Below are 26,448 nucleotides of genomic sequence, written 5' to 3' on the forward strand. Positions count from 1 at the left end.
GTCTTGTGGAACTCAAATAGATTATTACTCCAAAAAACGACCTTTAAATTTGGGAGCATTGAAATAAAATATGTCGGATTATTTTATGAAAAAATGCATGGATTATAATTGATTAGGAATGTAATCATTAGATTCTCGAATTATTGAAAAAACTCAAAAATAATATTTAATGAAGTCTCACGACATGTCCACCACTGAACATTGCCAGTAAATAAAGAGCCATGCATCATAGCTCAGTTCCTATTCGATGTGAACGCCTGGTAGATAGTGTGTGAGAAAGCGATTACTAAACTAGCATGCGTCCACATTATGCTTCTAAGGTAAGGAAACACCTGGTATATTATATGGGATGAGAAAAAATTATCCTATATATAGGGTAAGAGAGCCCTTATCCATCTTATTAGTCAGGATGTCACACTATTTCGTTGATAACTCGATTAACTGTCACGGGATTGCGCATGAATAGGTTTCAACATTTTTGCTTCGTTCCTAAGAAGTAATACCATGGAAAATATGACCTGGAAAATGAAAAATATTAGCCTTTCAGCGTGTTACTTTCCAGACCAGAGGGGTCACGGTTTATATTACCATTAGTCCCTGGTCATTGGGACCATTGGGGGTGGGCTCCGAAGGCCTCTTTTCTTGGCTAGTTCAAGCTTGAGGCACGAAGGCTTTAGGGTCGGCTCAATGTCACTCTGCCCCAATCAGAAGAACAAGCACGGTCTTTTCACTTTTTTCAATTATTTATTGTAAACTACAATTTTGGGTGTGAGTGTAGGTATGTACAAGGTCGGCCGACAAACGCTGGGACGAAGCGCGAAACTGTCGGCTACTGATGATATGACCCGCGATTCCACACTCTGGCGGGTACGTCGATAGGCGCTAGGCTGCTTTTTCTAACGGCTGCTTTCCGGCGACAGGCCGGCGATTCAAGGGCACCCTGGCACCTCGTGGCTGGACTGAGGTTTCGATGGAACCTCGTGACTGGTTCGGAGTGCTCGTGGACACTTTGGATGCGTTTTTAGCGATGATGGTGCCACTATCGACGACGATCCGTTGAAGGGACATCACATTCGGATTAAAATGGCTTTAGTATCTAATATAATGGGTCCTGGATCCGGATAATATTGATGAGGGAGGGAAAACTTATATACTTGCTAGTGGGAATGTAATTATTTCAAACTTCATTACTGATTCGATATTATATTAATCGACCTTGTATCACTTCTCTTTAACATTACTAATTACTATATGTTGAAATGATTCTAACTGTCTATCTTTTCTTACTTTTAACTTCGATGTCTGCCTTCCTTGAACTATTATCTAAAAGTGATTCACATTGTGTCTGTCCTAACCCAGTAGCTTCCTTCTCACTCACAATTCCTCTCCCGCTTGGCTCTATTTCCTACTTTCCCATAGTTTTCCGGTCCCAAGCGTTTCCTGTTTTTTCTTGAAGTGTGTGTATTTGGTGTTTTGTGGTTATGTGTTACATATTAATGCTTAATAATTTATTTAGACCGTTTAAATATAATTTGTTTGTGCTTTATTTAAATTTTACTCTTAATCACATTAAACATTAAATATATGAAATAGTTATATACAAAAAGGACGTTATATACATTTTTTTCCCTGAGTTCTTTTCAGGTAGTTCGGATTCTTGACCTTTTGAATTTAAATTTGAATTTTGACAACCGAAGCGATCAAATGGGTGCTTAAAAATTTAGCTCCGTAGAAGTCTCCGGGAAAAGGTGGGGTCATTCCAGTTCTACTTCTAAGAGGATATGAACACTTATATTTTGAAAACGCTTACAACAGGATACATTTCATTTGCGTAGAAAACAGTAAAATAGATTTCCGAAGGTAGCCGCGTCACTTATGAAGAGGTAAAGAGTTTTATACCGATCAATCTGACTTCCTTCCTTCTCAAATCTGTAAAACGTTTAATCGACCACTACCTTCCAGAATTTTTGCTTGTTCGAGCACCTGCTGCATGCAATGCAACATGCATATCAGCCGGGGAAGTCTATTACCACCCTGTCTGTATAAAGCTTTGAAAAGCGTTTTCGGAAAAGCAATCAAGTTTACAAGTCTTTCTAGATATTGAAGATATTTTGACAACGTATCTTTCGAATCCATTTTGGAAGTAGCACGAGGTTATGGACTTCCTTCATATATTACGAACTGGATACACGCAATGCTTAGCAACCGACATCTGTGCTAATCGTTAAGACAAGGAGAGATAAGGAAACCGAGTGTATGCGGATATCCTCAAGGTGGTGTGCTATCACCACTTATGTGGAACCTTGTCACCGATGGCTTGTGGAGGAAACTTAATGAGCTTGGGTTTCCCAAGTATGGTTTCGCCGATGATTACCAGATAATGATTACCGATACTTGCATTAACACATTTGATGCCGCAATGGTGTCTTCATGTTGGACTATCAGTTAGTCTAAATTAGACGTAAATGGTGCTTTTCACGCAACGAAGGATTACAATACAACCGAAGTTCATCCGTTGCAGTTCTTCGACTCTGAAATTATTGTCCCAGATCAGGTTAAGTACGTTGGGGTTATTTATTTTTAACTCTAAACTAAATTGGTCAGCTCACATTGATTTCAGATTCAATGGAGTTTGCATGGTTTTCGGTCAATATAGACGGGCTTTCGGCCAATCCTGAGGATTCAAACCCAAGTAGTGTTCAGTGGATCTACTCAACAATTGTAATACCAATACATTTGCGATGGTAGAAGGGAAAAGTCACGATAATATAGTTAAAGTTAAAGAATTTTCAGAACATGGTCCTGATAGCGATGACTAGTGCGTTCATGACAACACCTACTGCTGCTCTGGAGCAACTCTTGACCATTAAACCACAATGGGTTTCTGAAATAAGCACTTTCTTGTGCATACCTTCTTAAGGTTACTGGGCTCTAAAACAGTAGCCCAATATATTGTGCCCCCTAATGACTACTTGGGATGAGTTTATACTTGCTCCCAATGACCGTATACATGCATGTAGTCTTAAAAACTTTCAATGTGAGAATTCCGTCTCCCGCGGAATGACTGTCTGGCTGGATAGAGCGACAATTTGTTGTGCGTAGATGGTTACACTGACGATTCTTGTTTGGCTGACCGAGCCGATGCTGGTGTCCATTGGCGTGAACTAAGATTAGATCAATCTCATTCGTTTGATAGATACTGCACCGTATTCGTGCAACTCTATTGCTCATGCCTGCTGGAGAATAAACGGAAAATGCTGCACAGCCGCTATCTTGTGATGAAATTGCGCAAAAAAATATTTTTTGTGATGCATTACTTATGTTATAAACCCCATTTAACAAGATCTCGATTCATCTTTTTATTGCGTATAGAAAAATTCCCGAAATATGTTTAGTTGTTCGTACTCTACAGAGGTGTAACCCCTTAAATGCAAACAAAATAATAGCCTGCTGAGAAGGTAGCCATGTCAGCCACACTGCATATTTGCATTTATAATAGGAACAGGTCATACCAAAAAAATTAGTGCTACTGGTTGGAGATGTTCTGCCGGCGCTTCGGAACAAATTGAGTTTTACTTCTACTTCGTTGAAAGTCGCAGCAGCGCGCGAGGGTATTAGCTAGTATTTGGATAAAAATACATTGAAATATATTGAGTTTTTCGTAGAATGAAATTATATAAATCGTCGAAGAACGCTCGACAAGTCGAACGCATTCATAGAGGGATTTAATTTTACATCTACGTTGATGTTCCAAATATGATACAAAAATAACGAAAAATGACAAAATATTTTGCTTCGTGTATGGTTACAGGGTGATACATCGATTTCCGTGCCGGTTCATTATTTTTCTATAAAAAATCAAGCTTCCTATTCCTAGATGCCATGCCATTAAAACGGGACCAGATCGAAAGGCACCCAAAGGCCAGAGTAAAGAACAACTGTTTCTCATTGGTATGCGTATGGTGTAGACGCCTTTCGCAATAGATAAAAGACAGCCTCCCAAAAAAGGAGCGAAAGTGATGGCACAAAAAATTATCTTTCGTTCCCTGGGAAAACATTTTGACTTTTTTCTGTCCTCTTCGCCAGCTGGCGGAAAAACGCCTCAGGGATCTGGTTGGCCAAGGTGAAACAAACTTCGGGCATTTGTCTTACCGATAGGTCAGTGTAGGTATATTCGGGATTTAGGATCAAAGTTCGTTTGAGTTGGGTAGAAGGTGAGCTAATTACTTTGGATCTAGTCGAAGCTTTTGTTCATCATCAGTGCTGGAGTTAGGATCCAGTTAAGTTTATGATGTAAGAATGATAAGTAATTTTCATTTCCGATTTTAATTCCAGTGTACCGTTCCCAATCGATCGATTCGCAGCGCAGCAGTGGCGTAGACGATGGGCGTTCCTCGTCCGCACAGCACTCACAGCATCATCGGTCGTCCCGTGCTAGTTCACTTAAGCGATCAAGATACGTAGGAAACGACGGAACCGCTTCCCTTGGCTCCCGCAAGAGCGATCGAAGCAATGGGGAGGATGAGGATTCATTGCGTCAGATGCTTATCGAGTAAGTAGCCCCACCAAACCACCCAAAAGACAAACAGATTTTGTGTCTCGCTCTTCCTCCGATCAACCGAAGAAGCAATCTCATTTTACATTACATGCATCTCATCTGCAGCCAAACTTTCATCAAATTGATTAACTTTTTTTCTCTGTCTTTCTGCCCCACTCTAATTCTCTCGTCTTTCTCTTTCTCGCTCTGTTGTCTACGTTTGACGTAGATGCGTTACACAAAATTCGAACAAAAAAAAATCGCCTCACCCCAAACATGATTCCCGATTGCCTGTGTATATTGCTTTCCTCCTTCAGAGCAATAACCGATAATAAAGTTTTATGTGTATCACCCATCGCTGTAGAGAGAACACTTGTCAGACAAAACAAAAAGTGTGTGTGCAAGGAAAATCATGCATCCCCTCCCACGAACATCGCTTTTTGTTGTTTTATGAAGTTACTCCGAGCGTCATATTTTCCCATTACATATTAATTTTCACCACCCGTGCCTGCCTTGCTCTGTCATCACTTCTTTCATCATGTTCTATGCTTCGTTCTATATGTTACTCTATTTGCTGTCTCGATGTTTATAGTCTGAGCCTTCCGCCCCAAGTGTTGCATTCCTGTCATGCTGTGATGTTGCCTGCTACATACCTAGCTCTAATAACAAAACAGACGGGTGGTTTTCCTGTACGGTGACGCACTTTCCCGCTTAACTTTTTCAATCAATCGTTCTATCTGAATGGGGGGAAAAATTGAATCAATTCAGTTATCGAAGAAATCACGGGCTGGCGGGTTTATGTTCCGTAAATCGGTTCTGCATTACCAAACAATTTGAAGTCAGGTATCACAGATGGAAAGAAGAAAAAATGCGAAAATTATCTAGTAACATTGAAGCTCTCTTTTTTGTCTAATTTGTCTGACATTTACGTTAAAAGAATAATGAAACTTATGTAACATTTTCAATCAATTAATTAATCTTCTGATGAAATTCAGCTTGCTCTATGTAGACAAGCGACTTATGGAGTTTGATTTAGTAGCGTAGCTAGAAAATATTTTATAAGAATGTATTATTGTCGTAATGTTGAAATTATAAATAGTACAGACCGTTTTTAAAAGGTCACCACAACTAATTTTACTAAATAGAACCCATAATCGCGTAAATACTATTGAGAGATTTTCTCTTTCGATTTATGAAGTAATACTTTCTTTTTTACTTTTTAGCGATATTCAAATAGCTAGAGATTATTAAGTTGGGAAAGTTATGAAAATTAGATCCATAGTACTCAAGTGAGAGCAAGGATGTGAAATATACAGATCACAAAACTAGAGGCTGCAGGGTCAATAGAGACAGGCTTAAAATCCTACAGAGTAATCTTTTGTCTTCTGGTGGCAGGAGTCGAATCCATCGGCAGCGGTGAGTAGCCACTGTAGGCACCGCCCTCCACTTACACATAGTAGCGCTACCACTGCAAGAGCAATGGCAATAGCCTAATAAAAATCTACTCCTGCATTTGAAAGGCATACAGCGATATCCGCAGCATTTTCATTAATATTGTTAATCGTCGACAGGTTTTCAATGGTGATCCTACTTGACTCTTTTGTCAGGTAAAGAGGGACACGTCTTTGCCGAGAGACATGTTGGTATACTTGAGTGATTCGTAGTAACACTGCCTAAGCTCGACTTCTGCCTCCAGAAGACAAAATGTTAGTCGGTAGGATTTTAAACCTGTTTCTAACGACCATGTCACTTCTAGTTTTCCGATCTGTATCTCTCATCCTTGCTCTCACTTGAATACTATGGCTCTAATTTTCATAACTTTGGCTCCCGAGCCAAAAGACAAGAGTTCGCTTTCGCTTTCTCGTCAGCAAACCTGAGCCTCTGTGCTTGCTTCCCGGGACATCGCTCGGGACAAGTCAGTTGCTTTGAACGTTCACATGTGTCGTGTGAACTGTTTGGATTTTTTTTTGCGTCTAACTAGTGCTAATTTGGGTACTAGTTTAGATACATCGTCTAACTAGACACCCAGATGGTGCTAGTTACTGGCGAGATGAATTCGAAACGCAAAAAATAAAACTTAATTTAAATTAGGTTTTGCACCCTTAACGTGCAAAGTGGCTTAATCCAATTTTCCCTTAATTATTAATAATTATTTACGTAATTATTTACGTAATTTTTTGACGGACTAAATTCGAAATAACGAACTTATTCCTTACGAACTATCTTCACAAGAAAAAGTTTGAGTACGTGCAGTTGAGTATTTTCAGAATGGGGTTTAGGAGTACATGACGGATGCCTGAAGCCACAGAGCTTGTCGACAGGTGAACGCGTTCGGACGTATAGCTGCGTAGTTCTAACGTTTTTCAGTGTTTTATGGATCAACACGGCTCTAACTAGGGAATTTGTTTCGAAAATAGTGTGAAGTGCTTAATGAATATCATGATTGTTATGTGTAGACTGATTAATTTTGGATTTATTGCGGTTTTTGATCAGTTAATGGAATCCGAAGCATGATGGCGTGCTTTCAGCCTTCTGTGTGTGTTAGTGTGCTATATCGTACTGAGCGGAACTGGGCAGCGCAATATCAACCAAAGGAGCATACATCAAACGGGTGAGAGCGTTCTGATTTACATATACTTATTATTATGTGCTAGAGTAGTGTTGTTGGTTGACACCTAATTTAAGTTGTTTATACAGAATATCTAGAAGTGCGAACTCCAATATCATATGCCGAGATTAACAAAAGGGCATGTGAAATACATATATGCAGCGGGTGGATTGACGGTATGTGAGGGGGGACAGACAGGCACGAGAGGTCTCTGCTATTGGAACCGGTTATTTGCCTGCTCCCTCTTCAGCGTTCAATAATACATGCATGTGTTGAAATTGAAATGAGCGGGACGAATGTGTTGCATGAGTTTCGGGAGAGTGTGCATACTGGTAGTGGTAGTGTCAGAACGACGATTAAAGAACGATTCTCACGCTTCGTCAATAGAGTAGGTCATCAAGTCACAGTCAAGATAAGTTGGTTACATCCCGAGTGATTTTTGGGAGTGACCGATAGGCGTACTGTCGAGATTCATTTTGTGGGGGGGGGGTATTCCGGGCAGACCGTGATTTGCAGATTATAAATCACAGCAGTAGACGAAGGAGAATACATCTATTTTATAAAATGTTAACGGCGATTCTCGGCGAGTTACGGTTTGTCCGGAGTTTTCTCTTTGAGTGGGTGGTGGCAGTGTGCTTGTTGGTCATTTGCAGATTGCACGCGAGATTTTTTTTTGTGTGCGTTTATACCCGTTTCGCAGGGCAGAGCTATCCGTGCTGTTGATGTGTGCATATCATAGGAATAGCTCTTACTGGTTGACGTACTGTGCCTGTGATAAAGTACAAATGGATCATGTTAAGGCTCAAGTTACCTCAAGGCTTGGTAGTGTGCGTAGGAGGGGTTGTGCTCGGCTTTGTCACCGGATTGTCCATTTGAACCTTTTCAGGGCTCTAGGGGGGGAGTATCGGTCGATTTGTTGGATCATCGCGATTCGATTCATGCAGGGTACCTGCCGGAGGGGCCGTCGGCTTGGCTGAATGGTGCTTTTTAAGGTGTGGCTGTGGTTTTTTCATTGCGCTGTTGTGGTGCGTGCCCCAGCACGGTGTGGTAGTGTGACGAAAAAATCACAGCCACTTTTTCAAGGGCACCATTTAGCGGAACCGATGGTTTTTCCGGCGGCTATTTTGTATGGTTTGGGTCGTTGTGATCTGATGGATCGGCTGATGTTCTTCTTTTGGAGTTTTGAGGGGGTTTGGGTGTATAGTTCGGTGGCAGAGCTGGGCACAGTTTTTCCTACCCATACTACCCAGCGTTCAAAACTAACACATGCTCAAAAAAGTAACTTGAACCCGGCTTACATGTTTATGCGTACTGACAGCTGCACAGTGGGCCATGTGTAGCATTCCTGGTAGCATTTTTGGTGGATGCAATCAACAATTACTGTAGCATACAAGTTTGCCATGGTGTGGGTAGATGTCGGATAGGTTTGTGCTCTTGTGTCAATGCGATTCCCACTATAGGCCGGCTTCCATCAGCGGAGCAGCGCATCAGCGTTCACGTCATCGATCCATCGAAATGGCATTGATGCATTTCTCGTGTGCGCATTAACATGCCGTTAAAACTGTCCATTCTGTTGATGTGTGTGAGTGTTTGTAAAGGAGCTGCATGAGACTAGTTTTGACGTTCCACAGACGTGCTGTGCCGGTATGAGAAGAGTGGCGGTTTGTGTGCATGTTGCTCTGGAACTGCTTCGATGTGGATGTGTGTACACCGATTGCGCAAACTTTACTTCGTAATATGTGTGGTATTGGTGGTTTGAGCGGCCACGCTCTCGGAAAGTCGGAATTGGACTAGGTGGAGATTGAGAGGGTAACTTGGCTCCATGCTCTTTTTGCTGAGTGTTGTGTTGGTATGTTCCGTCTCGTTTCTGGAACATGTTTTGAGATAGAGGAGGGCAGGATAGCGGCGTATCGGAGGTGATGGTAACCGGATGAATATGGCTTGGTGGTTTAGTTAGAATGAGTTCTCTGTATTTTCCTTGCATGGAACTTATAGCGAGCGGGTTTTGTTTAGTGTCTTTCAGCGCAATTGGAAATGCATTCCAATCTGTTTAGATTTGTTCCTTTTTGTGATCATTTAATTCTATTTTTTTTCTATTCACTCTTATTTCGGTGCGAGTGGGATGACATATCATGTAGACAGTGGGCCGAATTAGTGTTGAGTTTATTGATGTTCATATTATATAATGTTCGTCATATTAATTGTTTTCATTGTGCTGATTACTTTCGTATACTTTATACACATAGTAACATATCAATCCGAGTAGCGCATGCACTATGGTTCTAGTGTAGAATGTTTATTGTCGTATGAGGCGACACAGGCAGGAGAATTCTTCATGTCTTTTATTATCTGGCTTAGGCGCATTTTTGTATTAGCGTTCAAGAGACCTGTTTTGGGCGTGCGTGGGAGTTTTCAGGGGCACTATTCAGCTAGTTCGATGGTTTTTCCAGCAACTGTCTTACAGGGTTTGGGTCGTGATGGCCTGATAGATCGACTGATATTTTTCCTTAGGAGTTTTCAGGGGGTTTTATATGGATGTATCGGTGGTGGGGCTGTTCACAGTTTTTTCTACGCATATTGCCGTGCGTTCGATTGTGGCACGCGCTCGGGAGGGGTTTCGTGAGCTTGGGTGAGGGTTGGACAGAGAATTCACAGGAGTCGATTACGAGAAGGGCGGTTTTTTCCGCAGCGTGTGTTGGATCTTCATAAAGATCATTTGGCGTATGTAGAATAATGATACAGTACTGCTGATTGATTTTTATGAAGATCTAGCACACGTTGTGGAGGGGAAATCCTTTTTTCGTTTGCGGTTTTTGCGCGTTCTCTGTCCAACCTTATATAAGAAAACTGTTCTCTTTTCTTTCTTCTTGCCTACCATACTTGCTTCTGTCGATTGGCATAAAAGAGTCGCACGCGTGTAGTCATTTATATGGCCGATACTAACGATCGGTCGTTTCAGGTGTTTAAATGATACCTTTTTTCTATCCACCAAAGTGCATAACAGCTCGCACGAGTAATTACTGTAGAACAGTCGGAATCTTATTCAATTACTCTAACATGCTTTATTATATACGCATGTATGTTAAAAATGATACAGGTTCTATCCATTGGGATGAGTTTTCATTGTGTAAGGTATCTTAATTACAGGGAAAAGCATGTATCAAACTGCATGTCATATGGTAATGCATGTAATATCTTGTTATATTAAATCTTATCTTTAGCTACTACATAGATATATTCTTCATTTTATATTATTAAGTAAATAGATTATCAATGGAAGGCGTAAAAGGAAATTATGCATTTAATAATAGTTCTCGGAATACTTCTGTAGCTGCATACATTACAATTGTGATATTCATCACATGCACTATTTATATTGGGTGTTATGTTCTTTCTTATGTTTTCATCCTTATGGATTGGTACATGGTGCTCATCATTATAATATTGTATTTTGTTATTTTCCCCAGTTCACTAAGAAGTAATATTACATGCAACTCTGAAAATGTAAAAAGAAAATACGTTGTTCTAGCGCCGAGTGGAAGTACGCTTAACCTGGTTGGACCCATAATACATGCAAAAATTACATGCCATATTCATATTTTATTATTATTCATGTATTATTCTTTCATATTATATTTAATGGCACTGTACCCTTTTATTTTTTATTTATATAGTTTGTGAAATAGCATTATATATCAGGTACGGGTGAGGAGCGTTTATACGGACACCGTTGAAGTTGCAGCTGGACAGCGGGGTGGTAGGCCAATCGAAGTCAAAGAGGAAAGGTTTTAAGAAATTTGTGCTTCTGTTAAATGGAGCCGCCAGAAGAGCAAGACTCAAGCTAGGATGGTGGTTACCTACATGCATACCTGTTTTACGCTTGCATTATATTTAATTAAATTTACCTAATTGTTTCAGCCATTAAAATTATTATATTCAACCTTATTGTTATAGTGATATAATTATCCATTTTTATTATATTTCAAATATTTATTATATCATGTATTACTTTTATGATATTATTTACATTTATTATATTTTTATTTCCAGCTGATTATTCTTTACCACATGCAACTAATTAAAACATATATGTGTACTCATTGTATTCACTATATTCACTAAATGCCTTGTTTTTAATATAATCATTATGTTTATTCATTTGTTATATTTATTATTTGCGTTATGTTGTTCAATGTATTTATTAAATGTTATATTCGATTTTCGTTACATTATAAAATATTTGACAACTGGGAGGGGTTGGGAGCACCAGGGTATCATACGAATTGAGGACTGGACGAGGGAACGTGGATAGCCAGCCCAAGTCACTTGAAGAAAACTTGTTTTCATCAGAAGGTCTGATAAGAGTTTGACGCACCCTTCTCAAAACAAATCATCAGGTGGGTAAAGCAAGTATAGCGAAATTTTTTTATCTTTTGACTGGAAAATTATTGTTGGAAGGGATCTTTTTCCCCGCGAGGTACGCGTAAGTGTCTCTGCTTACGGACCCGCCCAATCCCTTTTTGATCTCCCTTCAGTAATAGCGATAATGTGAAAGTCTCACGATAAACTATTTCGGATCTACTGTAAGTCTACCCGCATTCACTGGAAAAACCTTGAACTGATGGTGGCTTCTTATCACATCACATCACATCACATGACGGATGCCTGAAGCCAATTTGGATTCTCAGATGGAAACTTCCGGTTTTGATAAATTCTGCTAATTTCGGAATACGGTTGACGAGTACATAATGTCGGATGCCATTTCGTAAACCAAAATGTCGACTTCCGGTTTAGATAAATTTTCTGTAACCTCAACATTGTGGATATTTTCGGAATGAAGTGGTAGTGAGTAGACAACGGACATCGATTTCCGAAGCCATTTCTCAATCCAAAATGGCCACTGCCGGCTTAGATAAAATCTCTATAACCTCAACAATCACCGTATTTTCAGAATGGGATTAACTAGTAGATAATGGAAATCCATCGATCTTATAAGCGTTTTATACATGGTGCATTTGGTGCGCGGGTGAATCTTTTTTGACCGCTGTTTCTTCTGGAGCCCATAGTAGGCCCGACTTCCGCTGATTATGCGTCTTCGGATTTCACGGCTCACGTTATTGTCAGCCGTTAATAAGGATCCTAGGTAGACAAAATCCTCCACTACCTCGAAGGTATCCCCGTCGATCGTAACGCTATTTTCTCGTTCCTGTCGTTTTCGGTTCCGCCTAGCAGCATATACTTTGTTTTGGACGCATTTATCACCAGTCCGACCTTCGCTGCTTCGCGTTTCAGGCGGATGTACAGGTCTGCCACCGCTTCAAATGTTCGGGCGATTATGTCCATGTCGTCCGCAAAGCATACAAATTGGCCGGATTTCGTGAAGATCGTGCCCCGGCTGTTGAGCCCGGCTCGTCGCATCACACCTTCCAGAGCGATGTTGAATAGTCGACACGAGAGTCCGTCACCTTGTCTCAGTTCCCGTCGAGATACGAATGGACTGGAAAGTTCACCCGAAATCCTTACGCTGTTTTGTACACCGTCCATCGTTGCTTTGATCAGTCGAGTCAGCTTCCCGGAGAAGCTGTTTTCGTCCATGATTTTCCACAGCTCTACGCGGTCGATACTGTCGTATGCCGCCTTAAAGTCGATGAACAGGTGATGCGTTGGGACCTGTTAAATTCACGGCATTTCTGGAGGATTTGCCATACGGTGAAGATCTGGTCCGTTGTCGACCAGCCATCGATGAAGCCGGCTTGATAACTTCCCACGAACTCATTTTCTTTAGGTGATATTTTTTTATTCAATTTGTTTATTTGATAAGGCAGGTTTGCGTTAGCTTAAAGGTGCCAATTTAGTTTTGTTTAACATTTAAAATTACTCTTAAGGTGATAGATGACGGAAGATGATCTGGGATAGCACTTTGTAGGCGGCATTCAAAATGGTGATCGCTCGGAAGTTCTCCCACACTCCAAATGGTCGCCTTTCTTGTGAATGGGGCAGATCACCCCTTCTTTCCACTCCTCCGGTAGCTGTTCGGTTTCCCAGATCCTGACTATTAACCGGTGCAGACAAGTGGCCAACTTTTCCGGGCCCAACTTGATGAGTTCTGCTGCGATATCATCTTTGCCAGCTGCTTTGTTGTTCTTGAGCTGTTGGATGGCATCCTTAACTTCCCTCAACGTGGGAGTTGGTTCATTCCCTTCCTCAACTGCACTGACGTAGTCAAATCCTCCGTTGCCTTGGTCATCTGTACCTACATTCTCCTCGCCGTTCAGGTGCTCGTCGAAGTGCTGTTTCCACCTTTCAATCACCTCACGGTTGTCCGTCAGCAGGCTCCCGTCCTTATCCCTACATATTTCGGTTTGCGGCACGAAGCCTTTGCGGAATGCGTTGAGCTTCTGGTCGAACTTCCGTGTATCTTGAGAACGGCACAGCAGTTCCATTTCCTCGCACTCCGCTTCTTCCAGGCGGCGTCTTTTTTCTCCCGGAAGAGGCGTGTCTGCTGCCTCCGTTTCTTTTTGTATCGTTCCACATTCTGTCGGGTTCCATGCTGCAGCATGACCGCTCGCGCTGCATTCTTCTCCTCCAAAACCGCTCGTTGAACCAATCGTTCCGTCGTCTCCGTTCATCGTACCCGACAATATCCTCAGCTACGTTGTTGATGGCTGCTTTTACTGTTCTCCAGCAGTCCTCTAGAGGGGCCACGTCGAGCACTCCATCGTCCGGTAACGCTGCCTCGAGGTACTGCGCGTATGCAGTGGCGACATCTGGTTGCTTCAGTCGCTCCAGATAGTACCGGGGCGCCGTCGGTACCGTACATGATTAAAGACGGATAGTTTCGGGCGCAATTTAACCATCACCAGGTAGTGGTCAGAGTCGATGTTAGCGCCACGATAGGTCCTGACGTCGATAATGTCGGAGAAGTGCCGTCCATCGATCAGGACGTGGTCGTGCGATTTCGTCTGTAGCGGTGATCTCCAGGTGTAACGATAAGGGAGGCTTTGCTGGAAGAAGGTGCTACGAATGGCCATGTTCTTGGAGTCGGTGAAATCAATGAGTCGAAGGCCGTTCTCGTTCGTCTGCTGGTGAGCGCTGAACTTTCCAATCGTCGGTCTGAATTCCTCCTCCTGGCCTACCTAAGTCCCCAATGATGATCTTGACGTCGTGCGCTGCGCGTAGAAACCGCCTTTGTCAACATCGGTGCTTCCAGAGTGAACGCGGTGCACGTTTATAATGCTGATGTTGAAGAAACGACCCTTGATCCTCAACCTGCACATTCTTTCGTCGATCGGCCACCAACCGATCACGCGCCTTTGCATATCGCTGTCCCTAGCTCATGTGTGTTGCCGCAGCTCTGGTAGATGGTATGATTACCTCTAAACGTTCGCACCATGGATCCTGTCCAACACACCTGCGGCAGCGCTACGATTCCGAACCCGCGGTCCTTGAGAACATCGGCGAGTACGCGGGTGCTCCCGATGGAGTTGAGAGATCTGCAGTTCCACGTTCCGAGCTTCCATTCGCTAGTCCCTTTTCGTCGCAGTGGTCGTCGCCATTGGTATCGGTTCGCATTCTTATCTTGTTGACTTTTCGCTGCGATTGGTTTTTTTACGGCTGGCTCGCTGGGCCAGAGTCCTTCACTGGCTCCCGGACGATGATCAGCCGCCCCTAACATGGGGAACAGACGCTGTTTTGAGCCGTTCCACCTGGAGATCAGACGCTCAGGCGATCAGGCTTGCAGCAGCAGCAACCCGAAAATCGTGACTAATATTATAAAAACAAACAAAAAATCATAATTTAAAATATTAAAGATCGTGACTAAGATCCGTAGATCACTGTACTCGTGACTAAATTATCAAGATAACGTGAATAAAAATTACGAAAATCGTAACTAAGATCCTGCAATAATGAGCATAAATCACGTTACTCTGACAGAAAAATACGATTTCAAACCTACGAATAAAATATCACGGTAAGTTGATGAGAAAACACAAAAATCGCGAATAAGCTCCTGAAATCATGAACGTAGTTTAACTGTCGGCTGTGTATTTCCAAATTTTGACAAGGATCACAACAAAAACTAAACAAGTCCAGCGCCAACCACAGTGACCCTACCAAACATTCGAATGTAACGCCAGATATATGCACGAGTAAATGATAAAGTTTAATATGAATGACAAAAGGCCCTATAACCCCAACTTCTCGTATTCGGATGATAATGAGCAGATAAATTATTAAAAATAGGGGATTTTGGTGCCAAAATGACCCGGTATCCCGCTTTCCCGTATTTTTCTAGACACACAAATATTCATTCAAATACTAAGGTTATTTCCTTTAAAAATAGGTATAAATTGTAATTTTTTTCTTGCTACTTCAAAAGTTATAGCATTTAATATATTTTTCCTCCATATTTTCCCATAGGATTAATTTCAAAAATTTCAAGCGAAGTGGGCGGGAGTCTAGAATTGTCCAAATGATGTGAAATTTGGCATCTGAGCTTACTTTGACATTTGTCACAATATGAGAGGGGGGGCCTTTGAGAACTAAAAAAAATTTGCGATGCACTAATGTATATATTCGAAGCGAACTAGTTTTTTGGAAACGCATATGGTTTTATGAACACGAGGTTTATTATTCATAATTTCAGGAACTTGGTCATGGTTTTATTAAATCGTTCAGTTCACGACGTCGTGATCTTGTTTTCGTGAATTAACACATGGATTTTTTTTCGTGCACTCCAGAACAATAATTGAATAGCGGCACGAAGTTAGAACCGGCCAGAAGATCTTGGGCCCTTTCGAGGAAGCAGACGCTTTTGTATACAATTCTTGAGGTAGACCTCCCCGTTTACAGTCCCGGTATTCACGAACGGCACACTCCGTTTACCACATGAGCAGATCGCTTGCCAAATCATGTATTTATTGGCAAACTTAGCAAATTTCAGCAAACTCAGCAAAATTCCTTACTTTCTCCGGGACACCAAATTTGTGCTGGGCGGTGAAGAATAGTAGCCCCAGAAGGTGCCGGAAGTCTATCTTGACATAAGTCTCATCATCCAATGTGAGACAATGAGGCTTCGCCAGCATCTGCGTATAAAGTTTCCGGACCAGTGACTTCCCCACCGTATTTTGTCGTTCGTCACGATTTGGAGCCTTCTGCACTTTGTACGTATGCAGTCCCTCCCCGTCCTTGGCTCTCTGAACGAAAGACTTGGACAGATTTAACTTTTTGGTCACATCCCTGACCGAAGCATTGGGATTCCGCTTGAACGATTTCACTACACGCTTGTGATCCTAATCACCAATAGAACATCCATTCTGACCGAATTTCTCCTTCCGTTTGATGCTCAGAGTTTGGTAGTAGCTTCACTGCACGATTTCGAGTTGTTTTCCAATGTCCCGATGAGAGAGTTGAGGATTTTCCAGGTGCTTGCGCAAAATTAATTCGCGACGTTGATTTTCGGATGATGTCATTTTTTTTTCAAATTTCGAAAAACTGACAGCGATAAAAATATAGTGTAAACAATACATTCTAAGCTATTTCTACCCTGTGGGTTATTTGCTGCAGCGTTTTTTCTGTGTCATCAACCTGTAACTTTACACATTATGTACGGTAATCCTAAACTAACAGGACCGGCGGAACACCTTTTTCCCGAGTGGGTAGTAAGATTCGGAGTGATTTCTACCCATACTGACGAGAGTTCAGCTATGGCGTATGTCTGACGGCTCAGCGAAAATGTGTTTGTTAAATACAGATACTACAAATGTTCCACAGCTAAGTACCAATTACTCCATTCTTTTAAATTTCGTTGCATTAATTTTCCGTTCCCTGATATAAAACCTTCCTTTCGCGGATACTGAAGCCCGCAGGATAGTGTTGACTAAAGGGAAGAAAGTGGAGGTCGTTTTGAATATTTCTCCGATGGCAAAAATAATGCCTATAAGTCTCATTTTCGATGCTAATTATATCTACTACAACCGGCCCCTGGATGGTCTACTTCCGGACCAAAAACAAGCCATTTAACATCATCGCTGCATCTTGTGATCTAACTAAACTTCACTCGACAGTGTACGAAAAAGTATTTTGTCTTCGTACCCACCCGGGAAGTAGAGACTGATGGTGTAGTCTCCGAGAAGGGCCTTAACTGGGAAATAGGGAGTGCTCCTTCCAGATCCCTGTGCTTTAGTTAGTGAAAATTCTGGTATGCAAGCGTTCAGCAAAAATCGAGGAGTAAAAGATAACTTATTTTCCATCAGCCTCATTTTGAGCCTTTCGCCGGAGTTGTTCTTCCAAAATTTGTTCTTTTGAACGGGGCTCGTCTATTTGTTTTCCTTCTTATACTGTGGGGCATGGAAAATGTCGCTTTGTTAAATCCGAATCATAGACAAAGATTTAGTGATATTGTTTCCATATACATCGCACCTCAGCTGGTTCTAGAAAACTTCAACTCCTACGGTATGTCATGGGGTTGTCTTCATTCTGATAACCGATCTATCTTGTTTGCGCGACAATTTCAATATGACCATCTTGAATACAGTGGAAATGAAACGAATGCTGGTAATGGGCGGTCAAGCACGTTAGATTTATCGTTGTACTCTACCTCATTAGTGTGCTCATTGGTCGAAAGAGCAATGCGTCCACTATATCCGAAACAATCGAATCAAAATAATAAATTCCTCTGGTGTAAGTGTCCAACGTTTTGACTGGCTGGTTTTTCTACACTGCGATTAAAGGTCAAAAGAAACGAATATCCGGCGCTAACAATCGTGGACGGTTTCCCACTCCGTGATTGTCAGAGAGTGCTCAGAATTGTATGGGAAAAGGTCCCATCAGGACTTTTTGAACGTCGGATCGCCCAATTTTTTTCGAATACTCGCGACGTTAGAAACGCAAATAAAAAGTGAAAAAAGTGGTTATTGGCACCGGTTCGTCAACGGACTAACAAGAGAAAACATATTTCGTCTGCTAGCTGGGCCCTACGCTGTGTACTCGATTCGGCCTTTGATCAGAATACATGGAACTAAGAATCCTTTATCGGCGACAACAGCATTTCACATAGATTCACATTCAAATGATAGACGTTTCGCGATCAAAATATAATGATGTAAATAAACATAATATTTGTTCTTCAAATGCACACAAATTTATCTAAAAAGCAAAGATATTCACGCTAAGCATTCTCTCCACAAAACTTATGGTTTTTTACGACCATGTTTACATCATTACAGTTCCAAATAGGCGCTTCGACCGATGAAGCATTGAAAGCACTCCTTATTCTCCTGGAGAAAATAGGGGCGTTCCTAGATTCTTCATGCTAAAATCGTTCCTGATTGCCTGATACAAATGTTAGTTAGAGTTTTTTCGAATTATTCTATTCCGGGTATTGAGAAAAGTGGCTCTTAGATTAGAATGGTAATGAGCAGGCGGATAGTTAGGCATTAGAAGGTAATATTTGTAAAAGATCGCATAGCTTTAACGATAATGGAAGTTTAGGAATCCCAAAGGCATCAACCAACCTTGGTTAAAAAGGAAGGATGAAGGTCGTGAATTCCCTCGGGTGGCAATCATTATACGTTGAATGAGCATCGCCGGCGTATTGGGGTGGTGGAGAGTGATGTGTCAAACTGTATTTCAAACAAATCCTAATTATTATCCCATATTCTAAAAAAAAAATTGAATAATACAAAGAAATTTGTATCTGAATAAAAATATGCAATAGTTTTACATCGAGGATTTCCAACGCAAGAATTTTGTGCGCAAGACACATACGTGGTTAATCGTAGGTTTTGGTTCGTTCCAAACTTTCGAGTGGGTAATTCCCCCCTCGGTAATTTTCGTGTGGGTGGTACTACCCATACTACCCACGCATCCCGCCGGCCCTGTATACTAATAGTTTTGCTAAGATGGGCTTTAATGTTTTTAGAATGAAAAAAATCAAATTAAAGGAATCTGACAGGCATGAAATGTTAATCAGCGGCGGATATATGGACGATGACTCAGCGGAAGTCCAGCTGCATGACCTGGCACCGTTTACTACTGAACATATCGTTAAATGCAACCTGTCAACATACGAAGAAGTAGCATCCGTTACGAATGATATTTGGAGCAAATATTTCCCAGATATTTCCAATGGAGTTCGTGTGATTGGAGCTGGCACATTTTATTCTCATCTAGCTACAAATGATTTAACTCTAATTTCATGCTTGCAATAAAATCAATCCTTCATGTTTAAGAAGCTGAAATGAGCTCTTTAACGGAACACGAACCGTTTCAGTTTCCTGGAAGTTAAAATTCGACTTGGAGCAAACCACTATCCAGCCGAAAGCTGAGTAAACCTCCCAGCCACGGAGGAGATAATCAAATTTCAGACAGGATATAATTCCAGCCTGTAAACAAAGAATGAAACTTTATCAAAATTTCATCCCCCCCCCCAGCCTTTGCTTAAAGTCTAATCAGCGTTTCAATTTTGAAAAGTTGGTCGCAGCCCTATCCACAGGACTGCCGAGAGGAGTAACATGCAGGCACAGCGACCGAAAATGAAACGCCATCATCATCATAATCATCATCATCATCACCACGAGCGTCATCATTCTTGTCGTACGCCCACCACCAGGCCTAAGCTTAGGCAGTAATTAAATTTCTGCTTCTTTGCAAATATTCATCAAAAATTCATTACCTTCTCGTATTTGTACTTGTTGTGCTAGCAGCTGTCCACAGGCGGGCGTAGAAAAAAGAACAGCACTTTTACGAGCCGCTCTAATGCGCTAATTTCACTTTATGTACACGTATATATAACGCGAAAACATCACAGATTGTGCGCTTGAAAATCACTCGCTGCCGGTTTGAATATGGAAACGTGGAAATGTGGAAATAGCCGCCTTTTTGTGCAGTATCCTTGTTACGACAGGATGATACAAACTGAAATGTTAATGCAGCACAGCGAAGAACGCTGACTATGTTTGCTATATGGTCTAACCAGTTCGGATTCGGACCTGATGGACATCCAGTTCCGTTTCGTTTGTGCCAAGATCCAAAGTTTTTTTTTTGCTCTCGGCTAGCCTCAATTGCGATTTTCTCTGACTAACATAATTGTGCAGAATAAATCATGAACATTTTTATTGTACTTTTATTGTGTTACTCTGTCGTTTCGGATGGTGCCAATATTGCTGTAAAATCGGTAATAGAATTGTTAAATATAGAATCATCGTTTAACACATTAAACGAATGAACTCAATGTTCTATAAGTAGCCAAATATGTTTTCATCCTTTAAACCTATAATCGAAATTAGTTATGGGATTTGCGTTTCGACTTCGTTTCATCAGAATGCGACACTACCTTAGTGATAGGACTAAGCTAGCACCGGATTGACGCTAGCTCCAATAATGGAGCAAACGCCTAGTCAAGCGTGATGTCACGCAAGAAAAGTAGTTAATTTTTAAACTGATGAGAATTAGTGAAATCGAAACATTTAGTTTGGCTTAGCAAGCCAATGCAAAATTCACTATGCTATATTTCTCCTTAGTGGAGAAGTGGTCCTGTCACTATGTTACTGTCGGATTCTGATGAGAAAAAGTCGAAACGCAAATTCCATAACTAATTTAGTTAAAGGTTTGGTAGCCTTTTGCGCAAAGCTGATTTTAAATAATTTTCTTCTTAGTGGAGAAAAATTAGTGTTGTACCCCAATTTGTTCTCCACTAAGGAAAAAGATACCATAGTACTGTCGAATAAAGTCAAAATGTGGGTGGATTCGGAGTCAAAACGTAACCGTATATAAATAGTAGTTAACCAAAAAAATATGTCACATCCCTTCAATGTTCCGATGCTGCAAACTACGGGTCACCCGGAGACATCCGTTCAACACCAGCTCTAATACTGCAATTGTCCCCTGTCACCCTGAAGGCCAGGCCTTCAAATGCGTGTCAGCTCGTGCACACTCTGATAGGACGAACCCCTTTTCTTTCGGGTGGGATTCGCAGCTGACCGTTTCCCTGTCCCTTTTGAACCCCTCTTTTTCTCATCAACTTTGATTGTTGACATGTTCGCTTATAAATCCCGCATTCCCAGTGCGAACATTTTCGTGTCCCATTTTGGCAGGTTCGCTTTGTTTTACTCGTTCCTAGAGAAACAGAACAGGTCTAACACTGTACAGGTATTGCAAGGCTTTTTTTTTTGGTTCAATGTATGGATGGCACTGAAGGGATGGTCTTTTCTCCACCGTATACATATTTTTTGGGGAAGTTTTTTTTTGTGTTTTGGAAAAAATGGCGACTTTGGTGATAACAATAGACGTGCTTATTAAGAATGGGAATGGCATAGGGCTTGTTGTGAGTGTATTCCGAGGCTGCTCTGCTCTGCTCGTTGTTGATTACTATTTTTTCCGAGTGAGTTTCTCACAAAGAAAATTCTTTTGTGAATTTGCGTCCCCCGACGCACCCTGGACGACAGGTTGTGAAAAGGACGGACAGGCGACATTGGACAAAGGTTGCCCGGGCACATTTCTGCCAGGTTGACGGATGAATGGACGGATGGACTCTTTTGACTGACCGACTGACTGACGCTGTCCAGAAAAGCAATGTGGAGGTGGTGGTGATGCTGTGTTGGTCTTATCGTGTGTTTTCCAGGTCCGTGGAGAAACATAAACCATTGCCAGCAGTTTTCGCGCGTTATTCAGCACAATCCATCGGGCAACTCAATTTTATTAATGTCTCTTGCTTCTCGGTCAGTTCTGGGCGGTGATTTTTTTTATTGTTTTGAAAACAGAAAGCTCTTTTGTGCCCATGGTCCTATTTCTTTTCAGGCGTGAATGTAAAATATTTAAAGAATTTATAAACAGAGGAGAATGACCCTTAGGGTTAAATCCTCTATAATAAACAACATAATCACAATTTATAAACAGTTTATCAAGAAGAACAGAAAGCCAATGCTTAGTGTTAGTTGGATTTTTTTTAAATGGAAAGAATGGCTAAGCTTGAAAAATGTAGAAACATATGCATTATAATTGTTTGAAAAAAAAATAAAATTAAAAATTTTAATAATATATTACGGAAACGCAAATACCATAACTAATTTAGTTGTAGGTTATGTGCTCTTCGCGCGTTTTAAAGAATTTTCTCCTTAATGGAGAAAAAATAGTTTTTACCAAGATTGTTCTCCACTAAGAAGAAATATAGCACAGTTTGTAAAATAGTTTATCTATCGATATCAGTTACAAAACAATCGAGTTTTATTCGTTGACAGAAGGAGCCTTGGTTTCAAAATGAGCAAATTCATCGCCACGCGCAGGGTTATCTACTGGCCCGGGGGCAGGCACGTAGTCAGAGGGGGGGGGGGGGCTAGGGGGCTAAAGCCCCTCCCGAAATTTTTCAAAAATAAATTTAATAAATCGGCGACTTTTAACAAAATATGTTGCTCATTTGGTTGGTTTGAACAAATTATTGAGAAAAAGTTGAAGAAGGCTATTTCTAACCACCAAAGGCAATAGCCACGAAATTCAGTGTGCTTTATGCTTTTGCTCAACCCAGTGCGAAGCGAACGACAAAAATATTAACAATTATATTATGTGACTTGTCTTAAAAATAAAAGAAATACTTACTATGTTGCTATAATTGTTGCTGTAGTAATCTGTCGAGATCAGTGAGTAGCAGAAGCAAGAAGTGGTGCTCCAGCCTAGTACGTTGATTATAAAATTATTGATGATTCGCATAGGACCGATCATTCATAATGTGGAACATTTCCTGAAGGTGTAAATGAAGGTTAGACTTTCGGAAGCCGCCTTTATCGAGTTCTACCATGTCAGGCATTTGGCGCTCAACATATTAGCCCAGACGAAACCATTCATTTCGTACAAATTAAAACACACGGTTGTGCGTGACAATGCTATAATTAAGATCCTCCTATATATGGACAATAGGGTGGGGCAAAATGATCGTTTTTTCAGCACAGCACTTTTTTGGTTCCATTTGGGGTCCCAAACAACTGTGCAAAATTTGGGGTCGATTGGATTTGACCCGGCGTAGCGCATAGCGTTTGAAATTTGTATGGAAATTAGTATGGGAAAACCTACTTTTTTGCATTTTCAATTTTACAGACTACAATTCTTCCTGCAGTATACCAACAATTAGATAGAAGTGTAGTCCAGGATATGCTGAACAACTTTGTCGAAGGATGCATGGTGCTAGAATGTCTCTAAAACAAGTTATAGCTGTTCAAAGTTCGATAGATCGAATTAATCGCCAAAAAATTTTTTTTTTTGCCAACACTGCGGGTGTACCAATGATGTTTCATATATCATACCAAAATAACATCATATACTTTAGATTTACCACATTGGTATATTTGGATGAATTATTTAAAAGCCTTAGCTCAATTTCATGGGCGTAGGTAGTTTCGCAATAGGACGTAGTGAGGAGAGAGCGAGGGGGGAGGCTTCAACATACAGAAATTCTTACTGAAATAACTGAAATCTTGTCGAGTTGAAATGTTCAGATTAATTATTTTACAACTTTAACACAATCCACAAGAGACCCAGTTCAACAGCAATTTTTACTTCAGGTGATCGAACAACATCGAAAAGAACATCCTATCAAATCATAGTGCGTATTAAACTGAAATATAATCCATGCATTCCTTTGACATATCAACTCGACATCAGTTGATTCAGTCTGCAACTTTACTTCCATTGATATAAAGTCAATGCAGAAGGATTCAGTTTGTTTCGTTTCATCGTTTCTAGTATGCAAAGGACATTGCGCAAATGTTTTAAAATAATTCATCTGAACATTTCAACTCGACAGGATTTCAGTTATTTCAGTTAGAATTTCTATATGTTGAAGCCTCCCCCCCCTCCCTCTCCACTCACTACGCCCTATTGCGTAACTACCTAGGCCCATGAAATTGAGCTAAGGATTTTGAATAAGTCATCCAAACATACCAATGTGGAAAATCTAAAGTATATGATGTTATTTTGGTATACTATATGAAATATCATTGATACACCCGCAGTGTTGGCAAAAAAATGATTTTTGGCAATTAATTTGATCTATCGAACTTTGAACAGCTATAACTTATGCAATAAAAATTGGACTAAACCGTTTTGCGCGTTAAGGGCACAAGACCTAATTTTAATTAAGTTTTGTTTTTTTTTTGTGTTTCGAATTCATCTCGTCAGTAACTAGCACCATCTGGGTGTCTAGTTAGACGGTGTATCTAAACTAGTACCCAAATTAGCACTAGTTAGACACAAAAAATTCCAAACAGTTTACACGACATATGTGAACGCCTAAAGCCACATGTCCCGAATGATGTCCCGGGAAGCAAATATAGCTCTGGTTTGCTGACGAGAAAGCGAAGACGAACTCTTGTCTTTTGGTTCAAGAAACCAAACGCCTGGTATTATGCAATAAAAATTGGACTAAACCGTGCCCTTAACGCGCAAAACGGTTTAGTCCAATTTTTATTGCATAATACCAGGCGTTTGGTTTCTTGAACCAAAAGACAAGAGTTCGTCTTCGCTTTCTCGTCAGCAAACCAGAGCTATATTTGCTTCCCGGGACATCATTCGGGACATGTGGCTTTAGGCGTTCACATATGTCGTGTGAAATGTTTGGAATTTTTTGTGTCTAACTAGTGCTAATTTGGGTACTAGTTTAGATACACCGTCTAACTAGACACCCAGATGGTGCTAGTTACTGACGAGATGAATTCGAAACACAAAAAAAAAAAAAAACAAAACTTAATTAAAGCTATAACTTGTTGTACAGACATTCTAGCACCATGCATCCTTCGGCAAAGTTGTTCAGCATATCCTGGACTACACTTCTATCTAATTGTTGGTATACTGCAGGAAGAATTGTAGTCTGTAAAATTGAAAATGCAAAAAAGTATGTTTTCCCATACTAAATTCCATACAAATTTCAAACGCAATGCGCTACGCCGGGTCAAATCTAATCGACTCCAAATTTTGCACAGTTGTTTGGGACCCCAAATGGAACCAAAAAATTGCTGTGCTCGGTTGATTAGGTTATGATTACGTTTTTCCATATAACAATGCCCCACCATAATGGACAATGAGAAAATGTTCCGCTACAAGATCGGATACCGCATACTCGCAGATTAATGTCACATTTGGGAGAAATGGAATCCATTCAGAAGGGCAATTATTGAGGGCGAGAAGCAAATCAGATATTCGCGAACATAAAGGCAGCAACTACGACGATGACGCGGAAATGTACAACAGCGAGAGAGGAATGACAACCCCCTCCCCGCCAATACATATTTGGTGAGGGAAAAAATATTTCATCACCTTTTAAAGAGGTTTCCACGTGCTATGGCTAAGCGCTTGCGCGAGATCTGCCGGACAACCATTTAAACTCGTTATATTATTTTTATTGTTTACGTAAGGAAACCCACGACCCCGTTTGTTATTTTTAAATGATAAGTTTTTTAATTGCACACAATTTCTGTATTAGGTCACTGCATGCTATGCACTCTGTACTCTGTACTGTGCTACACAAAAAGTATTTCAATTCGTCTGAAAATGATTCAACCGAGAAGACAGTATTTGTTTCGCGTCATTTTAACGCAATACCATTTTTATTAACGCTTCATTTCATTTTTACGAGGAATTCGTTCCGTACTAATACACTGTTAATCCGTAAATCCGTGATATCTGCAACAAATGTGTAAAAGAAAATTCTTTTAAAAATGGACGGGTCAAAAAGTGGTAAAACAATAGGCAATCACGAAGAGCGACTAAAATGTTGGGACTGATTGAATCTATAAACCAATAAGTTGGGATAAGTGTTTCGATTTCATGTCTTCAGAATGTGACAGTCTTTCGTTCTGTTTCTGCTCGTTATGAAATTAAATGAGAGAGATAATCTGAAATAAGAGAGAAAAGAGAGGAGAATAATCAACCAATCGAAATCGACTCAAGATCACCTCTTCTATCTTTTCTATACACTCAACACGTGTGCTTTCGGAATAGCGCTCATTTCGTCTTCGTTATCCGTACAACTTTTATGCGTTAGGTGCAACAATTTTAATTGAATCTTTTTCCCAAATAGTGGTAAAACAAACCTGTAATCAGCTAACATTACAACTTTTTTCAAGTCATACATATTTTTATTCAAAAACAAACCAATTACTGAGCAGATTAGTGTCCATATATCTATTTAACGAATTGAAAAAAAGTTTTGCAAAAGTTTCACAGGAAACGGAAAATTTACTGTAATTTAAAAACAGACAACTCTAAAAAAGCCTCTTCGGCAAATTAGATGTAAGTGCGATGTGTTCTCTTCCAT

At 40.7% G+C, this 26,448-nt stretch overlaps 1 protein-coding gene across 21 annotated transcripts in view; it reads left to right on the forward strand.

Moving 5' to 3' along the window:
• The window catches only part of LOC131693700 (glucose transporter type 1), a 704,006-nt gene that overhangs the window by 421,629 nt on the left and 255,929 nt on the right, over positions 1 to 26,448 (forward strand). For 20 of the 21 annotated variants that reach the window (XR_009306301.1, XR_009306302.1, XM_058981755.1 and 17 more), the window contains one exon: positions 4,336 to 4,552. The exons of the other annotated variant lie outside the window; for it this stretch is intronic. Coding sequence is in view for 18 of the 20 variants with exons in the window: in XM_058981755.1 (XP_058837738.1) it covers positions 4,336 to 4,552 (217 nt within the window). In the remaining 2 variants the exon portion in view is untranslated. The remainder of the gene's footprint in view (positions 1 to 4,335; positions 4,553 to 26,448) is intronic. 21 annotated transcript variants of the gene reach the window in all.

Source organism: Topomyia yanbarensis, chromosome 3, assembly GCF_030247195.1.
Source record: "Topomyia yanbarensis strain Yona2022 chromosome 3, ASM3024719v1, whole genome shotgun sequence".
Classification (NCBI taxonomy): Eukaryota; Metazoa; Arthropoda; class Insecta; order Diptera; family Culicidae; genus Topomyia; species Topomyia yanbarensis.